A 19,290-nucleotide genomic window follows, 5' to 3' on the forward strand; every position below is an offset into this window, starting at 1 on the left:
AACTGGCCATGCTAAATTGCCCATAGTGTTCACGGATGTGTAGGTTAGATGCATTAGTCAGGGGTAAATATAAGATAATACGGGAATGGGTCTGGATGGGTTGCTCATCGAGGGTCGGTGTTGGGCCGAAGGGCCTGTTTCCACACTGTAGGGGATTCTATGATTCTAAAATATTCAAGAGAAACATTGTTACTCAGAGTGGTGAGGAAAGCTGGAACTTCCAATCACATGGCATCATTAAGGCAAATAGCTTAGATGTATTGAAGAAATGAGAATATTATGAAGAAAAGATTAGGCTGTTCCGATAGGATGCGATATGTAAAGCATTGACATCCAGATATGACCTGGGGGCTAGTTTTTGTCTAATAAACTGAAGGTAGCTCAATATGAGATGTAATACACATGTCGTGTTTAAAGCTCTGTCATGTAATGTAATGAGTCATCTTTCCATTTTTCTGTAGATTTTCAATGACCCAATCCACGGACACATTGAGATGCACCCACTCCTCGTCCGGATCATTGACACTCCACAGATGCAGCGGCTCCGGTTCATCAAGCAGCTTGGCGGGGCATACTTTGTGTTTCCGGGGGCCTCCCACAACAGATTTGAGCACTCCATCGGGTAAGGATCCGGGATAGAATTCCGAATATGGCAGCAGATTTACGTTATTTCTCCTTTATTATTTATTTTCCCAATAATTCTTTCTCCACAGTTGTTAGTGAGCCATCAATTCCTTGTTCTTAGAGCAAAGAGCTAACCAGGTGATTGCGGTTACAGTAAATCCTCGTTTAAAGTTGCCTCAATTTATGTTGATTCACTTTAAAGTCTAAGTAATTGGGATCTGTTATCGTGCTGAAAGTTGCAAGATTTGATTAGTGCCACTCGCCACTGGAGCCATTTTGAAGTGTCTTCCCCTGCTGTCTACCTCTCCAACTTGAGGCTGCTCTCTATATTGAGGCAAAAGTAAGGACTGCAGATGCTGGAAACCAGAGTCTAGATTACAGTGGTGCTGGAAAAGCACAGCAGGTCAAGCAGCATCCAAGGAGCAGGAAAATCGACATTTCAGGCAAAAGCCATTCATCAGGAATAGAGACAGGGAACCTCCAGGGTGGAGTGATAAAATCTCAGCTCTCTATATCTAACCTTTCAATATGTGGCCATTCCTGGTGCCCAAGACTCTGCATCAAACCATAAGAGTGGAGCCCAAAGTGTTGCTGCCTGAGGTCTGCTTAAGAAAACCTTTACTCACCAGACCCAGGTGGCCTGCTTGAACCATAACCTGTTTCTGGGCCATCTCAGAGCTGCTGCCTGACGATATCGTTTTGACAGCCACAAGAGCCCATGGTGCACCATCTTGCCGGCTGCCTCTGCCTTCAGGTAAATTTTGGGGCCTGTGATAAATGGACAGCAATAATCATGAGTGTTTTTGATTTCAATTAGCTCCACTTCTCCTGAGCACTGCATGCAGGAGAACAGCATTCATTAAGAAGAACATTTCTGAAGTTTCAGACAAAATTTAGCAAACCTTAGGGTATTGTATAAGACCATCAGAAATAAAATTTAATCCAGGGATGAGATATATCACAAATGAAAAGGGCAGAAAGAATAGAAAGTTTGGGTAAGGACGTAAGTCCTAATGGAAAATGGTAATTTTACACCACAGCAACTAACCTGTTATGGTGCATTCCTCAAGGTTAATTGACACTGATTACACGCCTACAGAATCTGAACAAGTTGCAACTGTACAGGACATTGGTTCAGTCACTTTTGGAATATTGCATGCAATTCTGGTCTCCTTCTATCAGAGGGATGTTGTGAAACTTGAAAGGGTTCAGAAAAGATTTTCAAGGATGTTGCCAGGGTTGGAGGATTTGAGCTATAGGGAGAGGCTGAACAGGCTGGGGCTGTTTTCTTTGGAACATCGGAGGCTGAGGGGTGACCTTATAGAGGTTTGTAAAATCATGAGGGGCATTGATAAGGTAAATATACAAGGTCTTTTCACTGAGGTGGGAGAGTCCAGAACTAGAGGACATAGGTTTAAGGTGAGAGGGGAAAGATATAAAAGAGACCTAAGGGGCAACTTTTTCATGCAGAGGGTGGTACGTGTATGGAATGAGCTGCCAGAGGAAATGGTGGAGGCTGGTACAATTGCAACATTTAAAAGGCATCTGGTTGGGTATATGAATGGGAAGGGTTTGGAGGGTGCTGGCAGGTGGGACTAGATTGGTTTGGGATATCTGATCGGCATGGACAAGTTGGATCGAAGGGTCTGTTTCTGTGCAGTACATCTCTACGACTCTATAAGTTAAAGGAGATAATGAGGCACCAGGCACTTGACATATGCCTTGAAAATAGAACAATACAGAACAGTCCAGGCCCTTTGACCCTCGATGTTATGCCGGCCTTTTATCCTACTCTAAGATCAAACTAACCTACATACCCTTCATTGTACTATCATCCATGTGCCTACCCAACAGTCACTTAATTGCCTCTAATGTATCTGACTCTACTACCACCGCTGGCAGTGCGTTTCACTCATCCACCACTTTCAGTGTAAATACATTAATTAAATACAGTTTCCCTTTCACGGAGCCATGTTGGCTGTGCCAACTTCTAATTATCCTTCAAAGCCCTTTCACGATGACAGATATAACTCCAACGATGCTGTTTCCTGCTTTCTGCCTCCCTCCTTTATTCACTAAAGGTTAAATCTATTTATTTACACCATTCGCTAGGACCCTTCCATAATCTAAGGAACTTTGGAAGATTATAACAATGCACCTACTATCTGTGCCAGACTGTAGGATGCAGGCCTTCTGGTGTGAAGAACTTGACAGCTTTTGGGTTCAGTAGTATGCTAGCAACTTTTCCCTAGTGATTGTTTTACGTCATTCCACCCCACCCTCATCTCAGTTATTTTGGAAAACATTCTATCAGAAAAACACAGTCACGAGACAAACATTTGAAGATTCATGTGTTATTAATTCTCTACTCTCATGAGCTTTAGTTACTCTTATCTGAGTCAAGATTTGGCGATTACTAGATTACTTACAGTGTGGAAACAGGCCCTTCAGCCCAACAAGTCCACACCGACCAGCCGAAGCGCACCCACCCAGACCCATTCCCCTACATTTACCCCTGCACCTAACACTACGGGCAATTTAGCATGGCCAATTCACCAAACCTGCACATTTTTGGACTGTGGGAGGAAACCAGAGCACCTGGAGGAAACCCACACAAACACGGGGAGAATCTGCAATCTCCACACAGACAGTGGCCTGAGGCGGGAATTGAACCCGGGTCTCTGGCACTGTGAGGCAGCATGCTAACCACCGTGCCGCCCAACAAAGATGCCGGTGTTCGACTGGGGTGTACAAAGTTAAAAATCACACAACACCAGGTTATAGTCCAACAGTTTAATTGGAAGCACACTAGCTTTCGGAGCGATGCTCCTTCATCAGGTGGTAGTCACCTGATGAAGGAGCGACGCTCCGAAAGCTAGTGTGCTTCCAATTAAACCTGTTGGACTATAACCTGGTGTTGTGTGATTTTTAACTTTATCTGAGTCAAATTCTTGAATAAAGTCACACCCTCTGTTTCTATGTTACTAACCAGCTTTTACTCACATTTTGCTTTGATTAGATTAGATTAGATTCTGCCTCTTTATTATCTTTTTAAACTTTGACCAATATTTTGACCTACAACTCAACTTTACAGAATTGTACAGTGTTTCTTTCAGTTTAATACTGCCCCTAACTTCCTTACTTTGGCAGCAGGTCATATTACAAACCCACCAGGAGGAAATACACATCCCAACCAAAGCAGAATAGGTAATTTGAGCTGTGCATATATCTTAAATAATAATCAGGAGTTGAAGAATTCTAGAACAGTGACAGTGGGTAACTTTGAGTGTTACTGTTTTAGATATTGTGGGAACTTTGACAATAAACAATGGAAAAGGGTCCATTCCCAGTGACTTTCAGCATGGATCATGTCAATTCACATGTATTGAAGGGTGATATAACCTGCACACAGAGTGAGCAGGTTATGATTAGTCAGTGTCTAAAGCTGAATTGATCATGACCTGCATTTTGGATTTCACTGGCACTGCTAACAAGTTTCCTGAAAATCTGTTCACCTGTACAAGGATCATCTACCATTAGCACTGTTTAAAGGTACCTGAAGTACTTTTGGCTTTCATTTGCAACACTACTAGTGAAGATGCGGCATTGTTGGAGCAGGTCTTTTAATCAGGAAGAAGTGATGGGAGGAGTGATATTGTCCTGAAAGATCTCTGAGCAGGAAATCTACTCCCAGTCACGGGGCCAAGGCAGCAGCTCCTGGACTGCAGCATCGTGGAGAGGTGGGCAAGGCAACAGAGAGGAGAAGCTAGTTGCAGAGGGGGAAGGAGGACTTTCAATAGGAGACCTTACCCACTCCTTGCCCCTCCACCTCAGGAGCAGTGGTTGCAATGGCATCACTTCTCTGAGACGTTGGTGACTAAGATGTGCCACTATCTCAAACTGGATGGACCTGCTACCCTAGAGCAGGGCAAGAGAAGCAGACCCAGTGGCCATCAAAATCTCCATGGCTGTCAACTTCTCCCTGATGTTTCTGGTATCAAAACATTTCTCAGTTTAATGTGCAGCTCTATATCTGGAAGGTGACTAAGGTATTGTGGTCACTGCCTCCACCCTAAGAAGACTGTGAGATTCTCAGTAATGCAGAGAACCATTGAATGTAAGCATATGATTCTGCAAATGCTGTATCACAAAGTGGAGCTCTAACGATACCACAGAGGGATTCTTTAACTTTGAAATGATTTCTGACATGCCAAATATGTGGAATGCTTAATTAGAAATGAAAATTCTTCTTTCTGAAATTTTAGAAATGCTTGGATACCATTTTGTGATTTTGTTTCTATAATACAATAATAGTAAATCTAGGCCTACACTTAATGTCTTAAAAAAAATCATAACCCCTTTCTGTTTAGATGTACTGTTTCACATGCAGTCTGCTTTTCAAGATGACTCTATCGTAGCTAGTATTACATTCATTGTACTTTATTTGTTAAAGAAAGACTTGCATTCATAGATAATTTAATCCACCTGTTCAGAGATGTTATTACACACCTCTGAAGCTGGTGGGACTTGAACCCAGGCTTAGGGATAGGGACACTATTGCTGCACCACAAAAGCTCATCTTTCTCCACCTCAAGATATTCCAATTTGCTTTCCACTTCAAAAATACTTATGACTTCAGTCACAGCCCATTTACACATAACCTCTCTCAAATAGAACTGGAGCAATCTGTGTTTTATGATGGTTGATGGTTAAGTATTGCCCAGGAAACTGGGAGACCTCCTAACTCTTTGAAATACTGCTATAAAACCTGTTATATCTGGCAGATAGGTCCTTGACTGAATATGATGGCACCTCTGACAGGGCAGTGCTGCACTAAAATGCCAGCCAAGGTCTTTGCCCTTTGGTCTCTGAATTGAGATTTAAACACACAACTTCTGACTCCATAGCGAAAGTGTTGCCAATCAAATTACAGAGGAGTAATTAAAACATGCATATTGTTAATTAATTTCCTTAATTGCTCGTGTGCAAATTATTGTGTGCTGGAAATTGAAACAGCTGATTTTCATAGGAAAATCAATTGGTATTTACTGATTAGAAACCCTGACAGTTAATGTTTAAAGAACTGTGTAACTTTGTTCAATTGTTCTTTTCTCATCCTTCAGTGTGGCATACCTGGCAGGCCAGTTGATTAAAGCTCTCGCTGAGCGACAACCAGATCTTGATATAAGCCAGCGAGACATTCTGTGTGTGACGGTAGCTGGACTCTGCCATGATCTGGGTGGGTAAACAAATCTGTAGGAGCTGGTAGAACAGAATCCTATTTTTGTTAACAAGTTATTTTGATTCTTTGCTTAAAATCATAAGCCAAATTGATTAAAATTCTGTTTATCCCAGCCTTCAATATACTTAAGAGCCTCAACAGCTCTCTCCAGTAAAGAATATTACAGAATCATAATGCTTCAAGAGAAGAAATTCCTCCTCACCTCTGTCTTAAATGTGTGGCTCCATATTCTGAGAATATGTCCTCTGGTCCTAGATTCTCCCACAGGGAGAAACAATCTTTCTGTATCGACAGAGACCCCTTGTAAAATCCCTAAGAGTCCTGTATGTTCAATAAGATTGCCTGACATTTTTGTAAACTCCAATCAGCAGAGGCTTAACCTACTCAGCTTCTGCTCATAAGACAGTTCTTTCAGCTGTGGTCCAACTAGATTCTGGACTAGTGGTGCTAGAAGAGCACAGCAGTTCAGGCAGGTCCAACTAGAGCCTAGTATAGTTTTAGCAAGGCATCCCTAGTTTTAACTCAATTTCCTTTGAAATAAAGGCCACCATTCAATTTGCATTGCCTATCCCATGTTGAGCTCGGATGCTAATTCATGCAAATCCTGTGTTCCAAAGCCTTCTCCAGTTATCCCTCATTTAAATAATATTAACTCCTGTATTCTTCCTGTCATAGTCATAACTTCACATTTCACTACACTATATTCCATCAAGTTTTTGCCCACTCGCTTAATCTTTCTAGATGCCTCTGCAGAATCTCTATACCATCTTCTTCACTTGCCTTCCCAGCTATTTTTGGGTCATCCAAAAACTTGGCTATAGTACATTCACTTTTCTCATCCAAGTCATAAATATATAAAATAAATAACTGTGGTCCCTGCACTAGTTAAAGGTTGCCACCCTGAAAATACCCCCTTATCCCAACTGGCTTCTATTCGGTAGCCAATCCTCGACTCACATTAACATACTACCTCAAATATAATGGGTTCTTATCTTTTTATGTAGCCTAATGTGTGCTAGTTTATCAAACAACCTCTAAAAATCCAAAAATATTACGTCACTGCTTCCCTTTCATCTATCCTGTTTGTTACCTCCTCAAAGAATTCTAATAAATTTGTCAGACAAGATTTCCCCTTCATGAAACAATGCTGACTCTGTTTAATCACATTATGTATTGCTAAATGCGCTGCTGTTACATCCTTTATAGTAGGTTCTAACATATTCCCAATGACAGACATTAAGATAACTGGCTTATAGCTACTTTTTCTTGTCTCCTTTTTTTAAGTAAATCCTCTAAGACTTGTCCAGAATCGAAGGATTCTTGGAAGATTACTATTTGTGTATCCACTATCTCCGTAGCAACTTCCTTTAATATCATAGGATGTATCTCATCTGGTCCAGGGGACTTATCATCCTTTTTAGAATCCCTACAGTGTGGAAACAGGCCCTTCAGCTCAGCACATCCACACCAACCCCCCGAAGAGTAACACACCTAGACCCATTCCCCTATTACTCCACATTTCCCCCATCTAATGCACCTAACCTACACATCCCTGAACACTGTGGGCAATTTAGCATGGCCAATCCACCTAACCTGCACATCTATGACCCCCATTACTTTCCCTTGTATTTTTTTTTCTAGTGATAGTTATTGTGCTTATTGCCTCTTCTCCTTTCACTCCTTGGTTGTTGATACTGGAATGCTATTTGAATTGAGAAGCAACTTTTATGAACATTCTGCTTGGTTGTTAACAAAAAACACAATTTATGCTGCACTTCACAACAGTAGCTGCTGTTCCTCCTCACAGCAGTAATTCCTTTGTTGCTCTATTCACCTGTGTCTCTAAAACAAACACTTCCTTTACGGAGTTACCGTGCCAAGGCATGAATTTTCAATGGGTTTCTATTTTGTTTCCTTTCCTATGTGACAGATTACATAGACCTGTAGGATGTCTCTCTTTAAAGTTAGATGAGTCACCACAAGTAAACTACACCTGTTGATGTGTACAGTAGGTATAACACATCGTCTTTGTTTCCCCAGGTCATGGCCCATTTTCACATCTGTTTGATCGAAAATTTATCCCTAAAGCTCGAGGAAATGATTTTGGCTGGAAGGTAATAACTGCAGTGCCTGAGAAATGCTGAGTGATACTAGAAACAATGAAGTCAACTGGAAGTTATTATCAAATTAACAGGAGACTACCTTCAAGCATGTATCTGTGAGAACTAAATTACCTAACCCTAACAGAAACAGAGGAACCGGAGTAGGTATTCAGCATGTGGTACAGTGGCTCAGTGGTTAGCACTGCTGCCGCACAGCACCAGGGTTCCAGGTTCGATTCCAGCCTCGGGTGACTGTCTGTGTGACGTTTGCACATTCTCCCCGTGTCTGCGTGGGTATCCTCTGGGTGCTCCAGTTTTCTCCCACATCCAAAAATGTGCAGATCAGGTGAATTGGCCGGGCTAAATTGCCCATAGTGTTAGGTGCATTAGTCTGAGGGAAATATGTCTGGCTGGGTTACTCTTCGGCGGGTCGGTGTGGACTGGTTGGACCGAAGCGCCTGTTCCCACACTGTAGAGAATCCAATCTAATCTAATGTAGAGCTTGCTCTACCATTCAACTATATCATGGCTGATCATTCACTTTCCCGTATGATTTCCTTAGCCTTAGTCTCCATAAATCCATTCACTTCCACCATGGACTTACACAGCTCCTTACAGCAGAAAATTCAAAAGATTTAGCATGTCCTGAGTAAAGAAATTCCTCTTCATTTCAGTCTTAAATTGCTTATGTCATATCCTGTAATTATGACTGGTTTAAAACTCACCGGCTTGTGTAACATCTACGTCTACCCTGTCAAATCCTGAAAGAAATTTGTCAGCTTCAATGATGTGACCCCAAACTCTTTGAAAGTTTAAGGAATATGGACTCAGTCCTCAATCTCTCCAACTAAAATGGTCCCACCTTCCCAGGGATTACTCTGGTGAACCTCCAGTGCACACCTTTATGGCAAGTAAGCCCTCCATTAAGAATGAGACCAAAATTGTACATTTTACACTACGTGAGGTGTCCTCAAGGCTCTATACAACTGCAGCAAGACGTCTTTACTTCTGTATTCAAACCACCTTGAAAGAAGGCCAAGTTACCAGTTGCTTTTCTAATTACTTCCACCTTTCTGATTTTTCTACCAAAGTGAATAACTTAACACATTATTTTCCATCTGCCATGTTTTAGTCTATTTACTTAGCCTGTTCAAGTCCTCTCAATGCCTCCTTGCATCTACTTCGCAACTTAAGTTCCTGCCAAGTTGGGCGCATCACCAAAATATGGAACATTACAGTTAAACCCATATCTGAACCACTAACATAGATTGTGAGCAACTGTGGGCCTAGCAGTAATCACTCTAGTACTTCACTAGCAGCAGCCTGTCATCCTGAGAATGATCTGTTTATTGACGTTCTGTGCATTTATCTGTTAACCAGTTCTCAATTCATGTGAGAATAATTTCCCAATCCCATGCCCTTTATTTTGTTCACTAAGTCCTGCATGGAATCTTACCAAAAGCATTCTGAACATCTAAATACACCACACTGGTTGTTGTCCTTTATCAATGCAGCAAACGATAGCCTCAAAACAACTCCGAACAATTTTACCAAACAAGATTTCCATTTCATTAATGGGTGTGCACTCTACAATTGTTTTCTAAGGGTCTAGTGAGCAAAGCCATTATAATAGATTCCAATATTTTCCCTATTGATGTCAATTTGATAGTTTGTGATTCATCATTCTCCCTATACCTCCTTTCTTAAATTCTCATCAAATATTGGCTGTCTTTCAATCAACCAAGACTTTTTTAGAATCTATAGAATTTTGAACGATAACCATCAATGAGTCAATGCATCCATCACTTGTCTAACCTCCTCCTTCAACGCTTTGGGCTGACGCTCATCTGGACCAGAGAATTTGTCAAGCTTCACTTTGGTTAACTTTTCAAGTACTACTTTTTTACTATTACTCATCATTCATAATTTCACAAAACCCTTTGTCAGCTGATGTTTCTGGGAGATTTTTGCATCTTCTTCTGTGAAGGTAGACGCAAAGCGATTATTTAATTTCTCCACCATTTCCTTGTTCTCTGTTATACATTGTCCTGCCCCAACTGCAACAGGCCTACATTTGTCCTAGGTGATTATTTTCCTTTTTACATATTCAAAAAAGCTTTTACACTTTGATGTTTGTGGCTAGTTTGCATTTATATATTCTCTTTTCTCTTTCCTAATGAGTTTCTTGGACCTCCTTTCCTCTGTTTTTTAATTGTTTCCAATCCTTAGGCTTACCACTTTTTTGGAATTCTGGCATCCTTATAAGCTACTGATCTAATGCAGTATTAAATTCTTTCATTCATCATGGTTGATTTGACCTTTCCTTTCTGATTGAGGTTGTGCCTCAGAGAAATGTTCACCTATTATGTGGGCGGCACGGTGGCGCAGTGGTTAGCACTGCTGCCTCACAGCACCAGAGACCCGGGTTCAATTCCTGCCTCATGGCGACTGACTGTGTGGAGTTTGCACATTCTCCCCGTGTCTGCGTGGGTTTCCTCCGGGTGCTCCGGTTTCCTCCCACAGTCCAAAGATGTGCAGGTCAGGTGAATTGGCCATGCTAAATTGCCCGTAGTGTTAGGTAAGGGGTAGATGTAGGGGTATGGGTGGATTGCGCTTCAGCGGGTCGGTGTGGACTTGTTGGGCAGAAGGGCCTGTTTCCACACTGTAAGTAATCTACTCTAATTACATAGGAACCTCGATTATCTGAATATCAATTATTCGAATTTTGGATTATTCGAAGAAGATCTCAAGGTCCCGATAGAAACATTACATCAAAGAGGTGTTACCAACATTGATCGAGTCTTTTGTTTACAGTGATTAAAAGTGAATTCGGCTTATTGAAATGCTGCCGAGAGCAGTCCTGGACATCGATGGGAGCCCAGGCACCATCTCCAAATGACTGATCTCCCGTGCCCCCACTCTCTCTCTCTCTCTCTCTCCCCCCACACTTTCCCTGGAGTTCTACACAGGGATTCCCCCCTTCCCCAGATAATCTCTCCAACATTGTCCTGTACAGGGCAGAGTGGGAACTTGTCAAAAAGTTGCAGTAAAAAGTGTGTTTGACTGCGGTTGTGTGTGCTATTTTGAGACTCGCCCAGCTCCCCACCTCCCCCCCCCACCCCCACCCCAAAGGTAGCAGCAATCTTGCTGTTGGTTTCCAGGCCAGGTACTGTCTCCATTCTGTTACTTTATTTTGTTCTGGATTCCCATTGGAGAGAAGAGATAAGAGGCATTTGGCTGCTTCATTCCATCCACTGGCTGGAAACGTGGAGAGTTGAAAGCACACAGCAGGGACTAGATGCCGCAGTGTGCTGCTGCCTAGTCTACTGAACAGGGAGCGGACTTAGCAAGTGCTCACTCTGCCAATCCCATTGAAGTGAAGCAGCAGCAGGGAGAGACATCAGCAATGTGTGTCTGCTCAGAAATACATCCTGATACAGAGAAAGGGAGCAAGGCAGGAAGAGCAAGGAAAAAGGAATCTTCAGAAGACTCCGAGTCCCAAAGGAGAGGCATTGAATCAGTTATCCAAATAATCAATTATCCAGGTAAAATACTGCCTGCCCATCTCATTCGGATAATCGAGATTCCTCTGTATAGACTATGTAGTATTTATTTAAATACAAGCCATTATCTGTGTACCATTAAATTCTTGAGTGCATTTTCTCAAAGGCTGCACTACAGCAAGGTTAATAAATAGGCCTTTCTCATCTTACAGCTCTTAATCCTCAAAATTGCCTGAGCCTTAGATGACTCTTGATGTCCTGCTCCAGAAATCTGACTTGTAAGCACTCCAGAAATTCATCGTCCACGACATTCATGCTAATCAACTCACTCTGTGTGCAAATTGAAATTGCTCATTATTAATGTATTGCCTTTATTACATACACCCCTTACTGTCCTGATCTATATCTTGCCTAACAATGCCACTATAGTTTGATCACCTAGGAACAACTCCCGTAGTCTGCTGCCTCTTGTTGTTCCTTAGTTCCATCGTGACAATAAAACCTGAATCTAAATGTAAATTGAGACTAACTCTACATCTTAAACCTTCACTCCAAGATCGTCTGTTACTAATGTACTGATTCTGTCCCTTTTATGAATGCTGGCCTACCTACTTTTCCTTTTTGCCCATCTCTCCTAAATTTTGAATATCCTTGGATATTTACTTCTCAATCTTTCTCAGCCTCCAGCCACATAAGGTGTTTAGACAGGCAAATTTACGACTGCACAGGAGGTGCACAGAAGCAAGGTCAGTATTGGATTTGAAATTAGAGAGGTCCATTTGGCAATGTGATACAGTGGGGAAGAAGCTGCTCTTGATCCTGTTAGTATGTCTGTTTAGGCTTCATATCTTCTGCCTGACGGAATAGGTTAGAGAAGAGTATAAGCGGGGTGGGTGTGGTGTCTTTGATGATGTTGGCTGCCTGTCCCCAGTAACAGGAAGTGTAGGTGGAATTCATGGATGGGATGGCATGCTTGCATGATGGTCTAGGCCGTGTTCACAATCTTCTGTAGTTTCTTACAGCCCTGGGCAGAGCAATTGCCATACCAAGCCGTGATGCACCCAAATAGAATGCTTTCTTCGATGCAACCGCAAAAGGAGGTGAGATTCCTTATGGACATGGCAAATTTCCTAAATCTCCTGAGGAAGAAGAAGCATTGTTGTGCCTTCTTGACCGATGCATCTTTGTGGGAGGATGAAGACAGATTGTTGATTATCATCACTCCAAGAAACGTGACGCTCTCAAATTCTCCACCTCAGTTCCATTGATGTAGATAGGGACATGTCCTCCTCCTTTCTTCCTGAAGTTAATGATCAGTTCTTTTGTTCTGCTGACATTAAGGGAGAAGGTATCGAAGATCCCATGCTTCTATTTTGAATATCAAGGAATTCATCCCTGGTTTCCAGCCAATATTTATTATCAATCAACTTCGCAAAACAACAATTGGATTGATCTGGTTCTTATCACATGGCTGATTGTGGTACTTGCTGTGCACACATTGGCTGCCACATTTCCTGAATTACATGTGTGACTGCACTTCAAAAGTAACCATTGGCTGCAAAGTATTTTTAACATCCTGAGGTTATGAAAGGTCCCATATACATGTGATTCTGATTTTCTTTTTTTTAATTTTGTTGTCACATGTACTCAAGTACACATTCCTGATGAAGGGCTTATGCTGGAAACGTCGACTCTTCTGCTCCTCGGATGCTGCCTGACCTGCTGTGCTGTTCCAGACTTTTCAACTCTGATCTGCAGTCCTCTCTTTCTCAAGACCAGAGGTGCAGGACTACAATGAAAAGTGTATAATATTGCCACACGTGGCACCATCCTGGGTACCAAGGCACCCAGGCACAAAAAGCTTATGTACAAAGTAGAAAGAGAAGCAAGAATTAAAAATTTAAGCATTACTTCATAGAATAGTAGAAAGGTAAAGAAATAAGGTAATAGTTAATATTGAAATCTTTTGTAGTTTAAACTAAGAATAAGTCAAAAGTTCAATAGTCTTTGAGTCCTCCTGTTATCTTGCTCTCCGGGAGACCTCAGCTGTCTGTTCTCAACACCACCTCCAGAGATACCGTCACTTCAGCTGGAACTGCTGTCTCTCCAAACTCCCCAGTGCCTCGGGAACATGCTCGGGCAGAATCCACTCACCTGCTGAGCTGAGACACTGTCACAAGCTGCCGAGGGACCATGCCAGGATTCACTATGAGCTGCTGAGGGACCAGGCTGAGACACCAACATGAGCTACCGAGGGACCAGGCTGGGATTCACCATGAACCGCCGAAGGACTGGGCTGAGACATGACCACTAGCCACCGAGGACCATGCCAGGATTCACCATGAGCTGCCAAGGGACCAGGCTGAGACACCACCACGAGCTGCCGAGGGACCAGGCTGAGATTCACCATGAGCTGCTGAGGGACCAGGATTAGATATCACCATGGGGGAGGTGAGCAACAAGAGGGGAGAAACACAAAAAAGGGAAGAAAAGAGAGAAGGAAACAAAATAAACTGAAGGAGCAAAAGAGCTCTGATTGGAATGTCCTACTCTGCTGCCATCTTGACCGGAAGGCTTTCCTTCCTGAAGTATATTTTTTGTTTGTCCAGTTCTCCTCTCCCATTTATTTTGCAAATTCTGTCCTTTTTCTGCTGGTTTTCTCCCCTCCTTCCTGGTTAAGCTTCCTGAGACAGATCCATTGCCTGAGGAATGATGATGATGGTCCAATATTCCTTTGTGCCTCCAAGTTCATTAATAGGAAACCAAATCCTGAACGTCGCCAGAAGGATTTGGAAAAGCCCAGGGAGCTGGGGATCCCCAAATTGTTAACCTGGAATAGGGTTTTCACTCTAAGTCTCTGCATCTTAAAATGCTTGAGTGTGATACTATAGATTTCATTTGTTCTTCATCTGCATTGAATGATGACTCAATCTTTGTTCTTGTACAAAGCACGAAGAAGGTTCAAGGGCCATGTTTGACCACATGATCAAGACCAATAAGCTGGAGGGTATTTTCCACGACTATGGCCTAGTGTTACCAAAAGACCTTGACTTCATCAAAGAACAGATCGCGGGACCTGAAAAGTCCAATAATGATCCAGTAAGTGTTGATACTCAGCTACTGGGAAAGAAGCTGCTTTAAAAATAATAATGCACTTTTTTTGTTTTTATACAATGACTATATTGCAGACATTCTATTAACAAATTAGTGGAAAGGCCCAATGATAACATTCAATTGATGGAACTGGGGTATATGGGACTGGAAGGCAATGGGTTCAGTTTGTGTTCTGTGCTGGATTGGATGATCAGTAACGGGGAGTGAAATGACCAATAATTTAGAACTGAGAGTTCAAATTCCACCATGAGCGTTTACTAACATTTTTTGAAAAGTCTATAAATTAGAAAAAAAACAGAAAATGAGACTGGGAAGTCATTGAAATGTTTTACAAACTTAACTGATTCATTCGTGTCCTTTAAGAAAGTAAAACTTTTGTTCCTTGGTGGGTCTAAACCTACATATGACTTTAGTCCCACAGTAACTCAAATGGCTCTGAGCTGTCCTTTGAAATGTCTTAGCAGGTTAATCGTTTGGATGAAATCTGCATTCACAGCAAAGAATTTGGGGAACTCGGAACCACTTTGCCATAATTTGCACTTTCCAGGAATTCATGTAAAAATGTTTTTGGTTGGGACAATAGACTTCTGCAGCTGTGGGAATGAAAGGATTTAAAAGGGACCTCAGGGGTAACCTTTTGATGGAGAGGGTGGTGCGTATGTGGAATGAGCTGCCAGGGGATGTAGTGGAGGCTGGTACATCTTCTTGGGTATATGATTAGGAAGGATCTAGAGGGATATAGGCCAAATTTGTCAAATTCAAGTTGCACTTTGCTGTCAATGATTCTTGATTGAAAGAATTCATGTGTGACGTCGATAAAAACATGGGATTTTGTCTGAAGCCATTAGTCGGAAGAAAACTCAGTGCTGCAACAACTGGTATTCAATCATAATGATCTCTAGGTGACCCTGAGGGGAGAGTTGGATTTTTGCCCCTTAGTGGGCATTAATAGAATCACAGAGATGAACAACACAGAAACAGTCCAAATCATCCATGCCAAACTGACATTTTAAACTAATCTAGTCCCATTTGCCAGCATTTGGCCCATATCCCTCTAGATCCTTCCTAATCATATACCCAAGAAGATGTACCAGCCTCCACTGCATCCTCTGGCAGCTCATTCTGTACACACACCACCCTCTGCATCAAAAGTTTGCCCCTTAGGTCCCTTTTAAATCTTTCCCTTCTCATCTTAAAACTATGTCCTCTAAGTTTGGACTGCCCTACCCAGGTGAAAATACCTTGGCTCTAACACCCTGTCCATGATTTTATAAAACCTCTATAAAATTCCCCCTCAGCTTCTGATGTTCCAGGGAAAATAGTCCAGGCCTATTCAGCCTCTCCTTATAGCTCAAACCCTCCAACCCTGGCTACATCTTTTCTGAACCTTTTCCAGTTTCACAACATCCTTCCTATAGCTGGAGACCAGAATTGAATGCAGTATTCAAAAAGTGGACTGACCAATGTCCTGTACAGCTGCAACATGAATTCCCAAATCCTACACTCAGTGCATTGACCATTAAAAGCAAGCATACCAAATGCTTTCTTCACTACCCTACCTGCGACTCTGCTTTCAAGGAACTATGAACCCAAGTCTCTTTGTTGGTCAACACTCCCCAGGTTCTTACCGTTAAGTGTATAAGATCTGCCCTGATTTGACTTACCAAAATGTAACACCTCTCATTTCTCTAAATTAAACTCCCATTTGCCACTTCCTGGCCCATTTCCCCATGTGATCACGATTCCACTGGACTCTGAGGTAACCTTCTTCACTGTTCACTGCAGCACCAATTTTGGTGTCATCTGCAAACTTACTAACCATACTATATGCGCATCCAAGTAATTTATATAAATGACAAAAAGCAGTGGACCCAGCACTGATTCTTGTAGCACACCACTAGTCACAGACCTCAAGCCCAATAAGCGACCTTCCACCACCACCCTCTGTCTTCTACCTTCAAGCTAATTATATATCCAAATGGCTAGCTTTCGCTGTATTCCATGTGATCTAACCTTGCTAACCAGTTTACCATGCAGAACCTTGTCGAACGCTTTACTGAAGTCCACATAGAAAATGTTCACCACTCTGTCTTCATCGATCTTCTTTGTCACGTCTTCAAAAACTCAATCAAGTTAGTAATTTCCCACTCACAAGGCCATGTTGACTATCCCTAATCAGTCCTTGCCTCTTAAAATACATGGAAATCCTGTCCCTCGGAATTCCCTACAACAATGTACCAACACTGAGGTCAGGCTCACCAGTCTATAGTTCCCTGGCTTTTTAATACCAACTTTATTAAATAATGGCACCACATTAGCCAACCTTTATCAATCTTCTTCATCACTTTTTCAAAAAACGCATTCAAGTTAGTGAGATGAGTTGGACCCTAACAAGGCACTTAACAAGCTATAATCCCCCTTCATTGGTTGTTGCTTAGTGATCATCTCGCATTGTGCTCAAGTAAAGCATAAAAGATGGAGCGAGTTGCTCTCAATGTCAAAATAGGTCCCACCAGACTTTTTGTCTGATCTTGCCACAAATATCGCTCCAGTCCATGTCACTCAATACTTTTCAGGTTCTGCCCAATGAATTCAGACACAGAAATACATAAACCCATCTGTATGTCAAGGCACTGTTTATGGCAGAAAGATAGAAAGAGAGAAGAATCTAAAGAATCAGACCTGATTTGGCTGGGAACTCTCTCTCCCTATCTCTCTGGATGGAAAAAGCACGTGGAGATAATAGGGATCAAAATAAAACAAAGTCGAGAGTGTGATGCTGGAAAAGCACAGCAGGTCAGGCAGCATCCGAGGAGCAGGAAAATTGATGTTTTAGGCATAAGCCCTTCATCAGGAAAGCTTATGCCTGAAACGTCGACTCTCCTGCTCCTCGGATGCTGCCTGACCTGCTGTGCTTTTCCAGCAACACACTCTCGACTGTGATCTCCAGCATCTGCAGTCCCCACTTTCTCCTATCAAAATAAAACCTCAGAACATTAAAAATGCAAAGGGTAATAGAAAATAATCTCTACTACTGATGATCCAAGAGACCAACCAAAAAACCGCTGCCTCAGATTAAAACCTTACACCTGAAGGACGCCAGAAGAAATTTAAACTCTTTACTCCTTTCATTTTCCATTTGTACTGAACACTATCCCTTTCTAACTCTGTACTTGTGAAGTTGTATGCTTGACATCATATCTTTATGATTTGTCTTGGGGTCAGCAGAAAATAAAATCCCTTTTTCTTTCACTCAAGAAAACCTCTAATTGGTTCCTTATTTGTTCAGTGGAATTTAATTCACTACATTTTAGTTGGAGAGTGGTATAGTTTTATCCTATAAAGAATGTAAATCTTTGTTGTGGTCAGGTTAAAAAGAGGGATGGCCATTTGCCCTCTCGCCTATTTGTAATGCCCACCTGGAGTGCATTCTGTGACCTTGCTGCTCTCAGTATTTCTACCAAGTCGTACATAATGAGCTGATTCATCAGCTGAGGAAGGGTAGGTCATAGAAGCTAGTCAGCAGTATATTTGCCTTGGTGCCATGAAACTTCATGGAGACTGGAGTCATTGCTGAGAACTCCCGGGATGACTCCCTTGCAGCCCATTCTAACATCGCCTCTATCCATGTGGGACAGCTGTGTTAGCCCAGCCTCCCAGATGTTCAGTGAACTTCTTGGGTTGGTGACAAGTGGTCCATCTGTTTTTTTTTACTTTTCTGCAGTGGTTTGCTACAGCTGAATAGATCACTGGGCCATTTCCAAAGACATTTAAGAGTCAATCTCGCTTTTTGTGTCCGAGTCATATGTAGACCAAACTGAATAAGGATGGTAGGCTTCCTTCCCTAAAGGGTACGAGTAAACCAAATGGGTTTTTACAACAATGTGTTAGTTTTCTGGCCACTATTCCCAGCATGAAAATTTAATTCCAGTATGATTAATTGTATTTATATTTCACTCATTGCTGCAGTAGTGTGAACTCATGTCCCAGAATTAGCCTGGATCTGCAGATTATTACACGAACATTACCATTATGCTACCAGTTAGCTGTTCATCAGGAAAAATGTTGTTACCTCTGCCAACCTTTTGGCCAATCAGTTCCAGATCGTCATTGTACTCTGGGTATAAAGAGTTACTCTAATCCCTTCTAAACCTTTGGCAATCATTTTCAATCAATTCCTCCATTAATGACCCAATTGCAAAGAGAAATAGGTCCTTCAGTGCTTATGTCCGGGCATTTCATGTTTTTATACACCTCAATTAAATCTGCTTCTCAGCCTCACTGTTCCAGCTAATCTACTCCCTCCTCAAAAGTAAAGTAATCTAATTCTGGAGAAATCTTCATGCATTTCCTTTGTTCATTTGAACCCAATCACATCCTTCCAGTAACAGAACTGTACACAAATTTCTATGTTCAGCTCAACACACAATTTCTGAAGTACCAGCATAACTTTGTTGCTCTAACTTCCCTTTACTAACTGAGTTACGGGATATATTCCAAGTGCACACTAATCACCTTTATGACCTCAACCATTATCTTCGGGGATCTGTAGACACTATGCTCCCAAAGTCCTTCTTTCCTCTAAACTGCAAACTATCCTATTTATTCTGTATTCCTATGCCTTCCTCAAATGCATTCCATCATATGCCTTTGTATTATATTCCCTTATCATGTTTCTGTCTATCAGAGTGGTGCATCTTAGTGC

General features: G+C 42.0%; 1 protein-coding gene across 3 annotated transcripts in view; it reads left to right on the top strand.

Annotated features, from left to right (window-relative positions):
- The window catches only part of LOC122560276 (deoxynucleoside triphosphate triphosphohydrolase SAMHD1-like), a 76,560-nt gene that overhangs the window by 14,382 nt on the left and 42,888 nt on the right, over positions 1-19,290 (top strand). For all 3 annotated transcript variants that reach the window (XM_087994748.1, XM_043710812.2, XM_087994749.1), the window contains exons 4-7: positions 462-622; positions 5,748-5,863; positions 7,907-7,980; positions 14,421-14,570. In XM_087994748.1, the coding sequence (XP_087850874.1) occupies positions 462-622; positions 5,748-5,863; positions 7,907-7,980; positions 14,421-14,570 (501 nt within the window). The remainder of the gene's footprint in view (positions 1-461; positions 623-5,747; positions 5,864-7,906; positions 7,981-14,420; positions 14,571-19,290) is intronic.

Source organism: Chiloscyllium plagiosum, unplaced genomic scaffold (assembly GCF_037043375.1).
Source record: "Chiloscyllium plagiosum isolate Xiang-an unplaced genomic scaffold, Cpla_swu_hap1 HiC_scaffold_15, whole genome shotgun sequence".
NCBI classification, from domain to species: Eukaryota; Metazoa; Chordata; class Chondrichthyes; order Orectolobiformes; family Hemiscylliidae; genus Chiloscyllium; species Chiloscyllium plagiosum.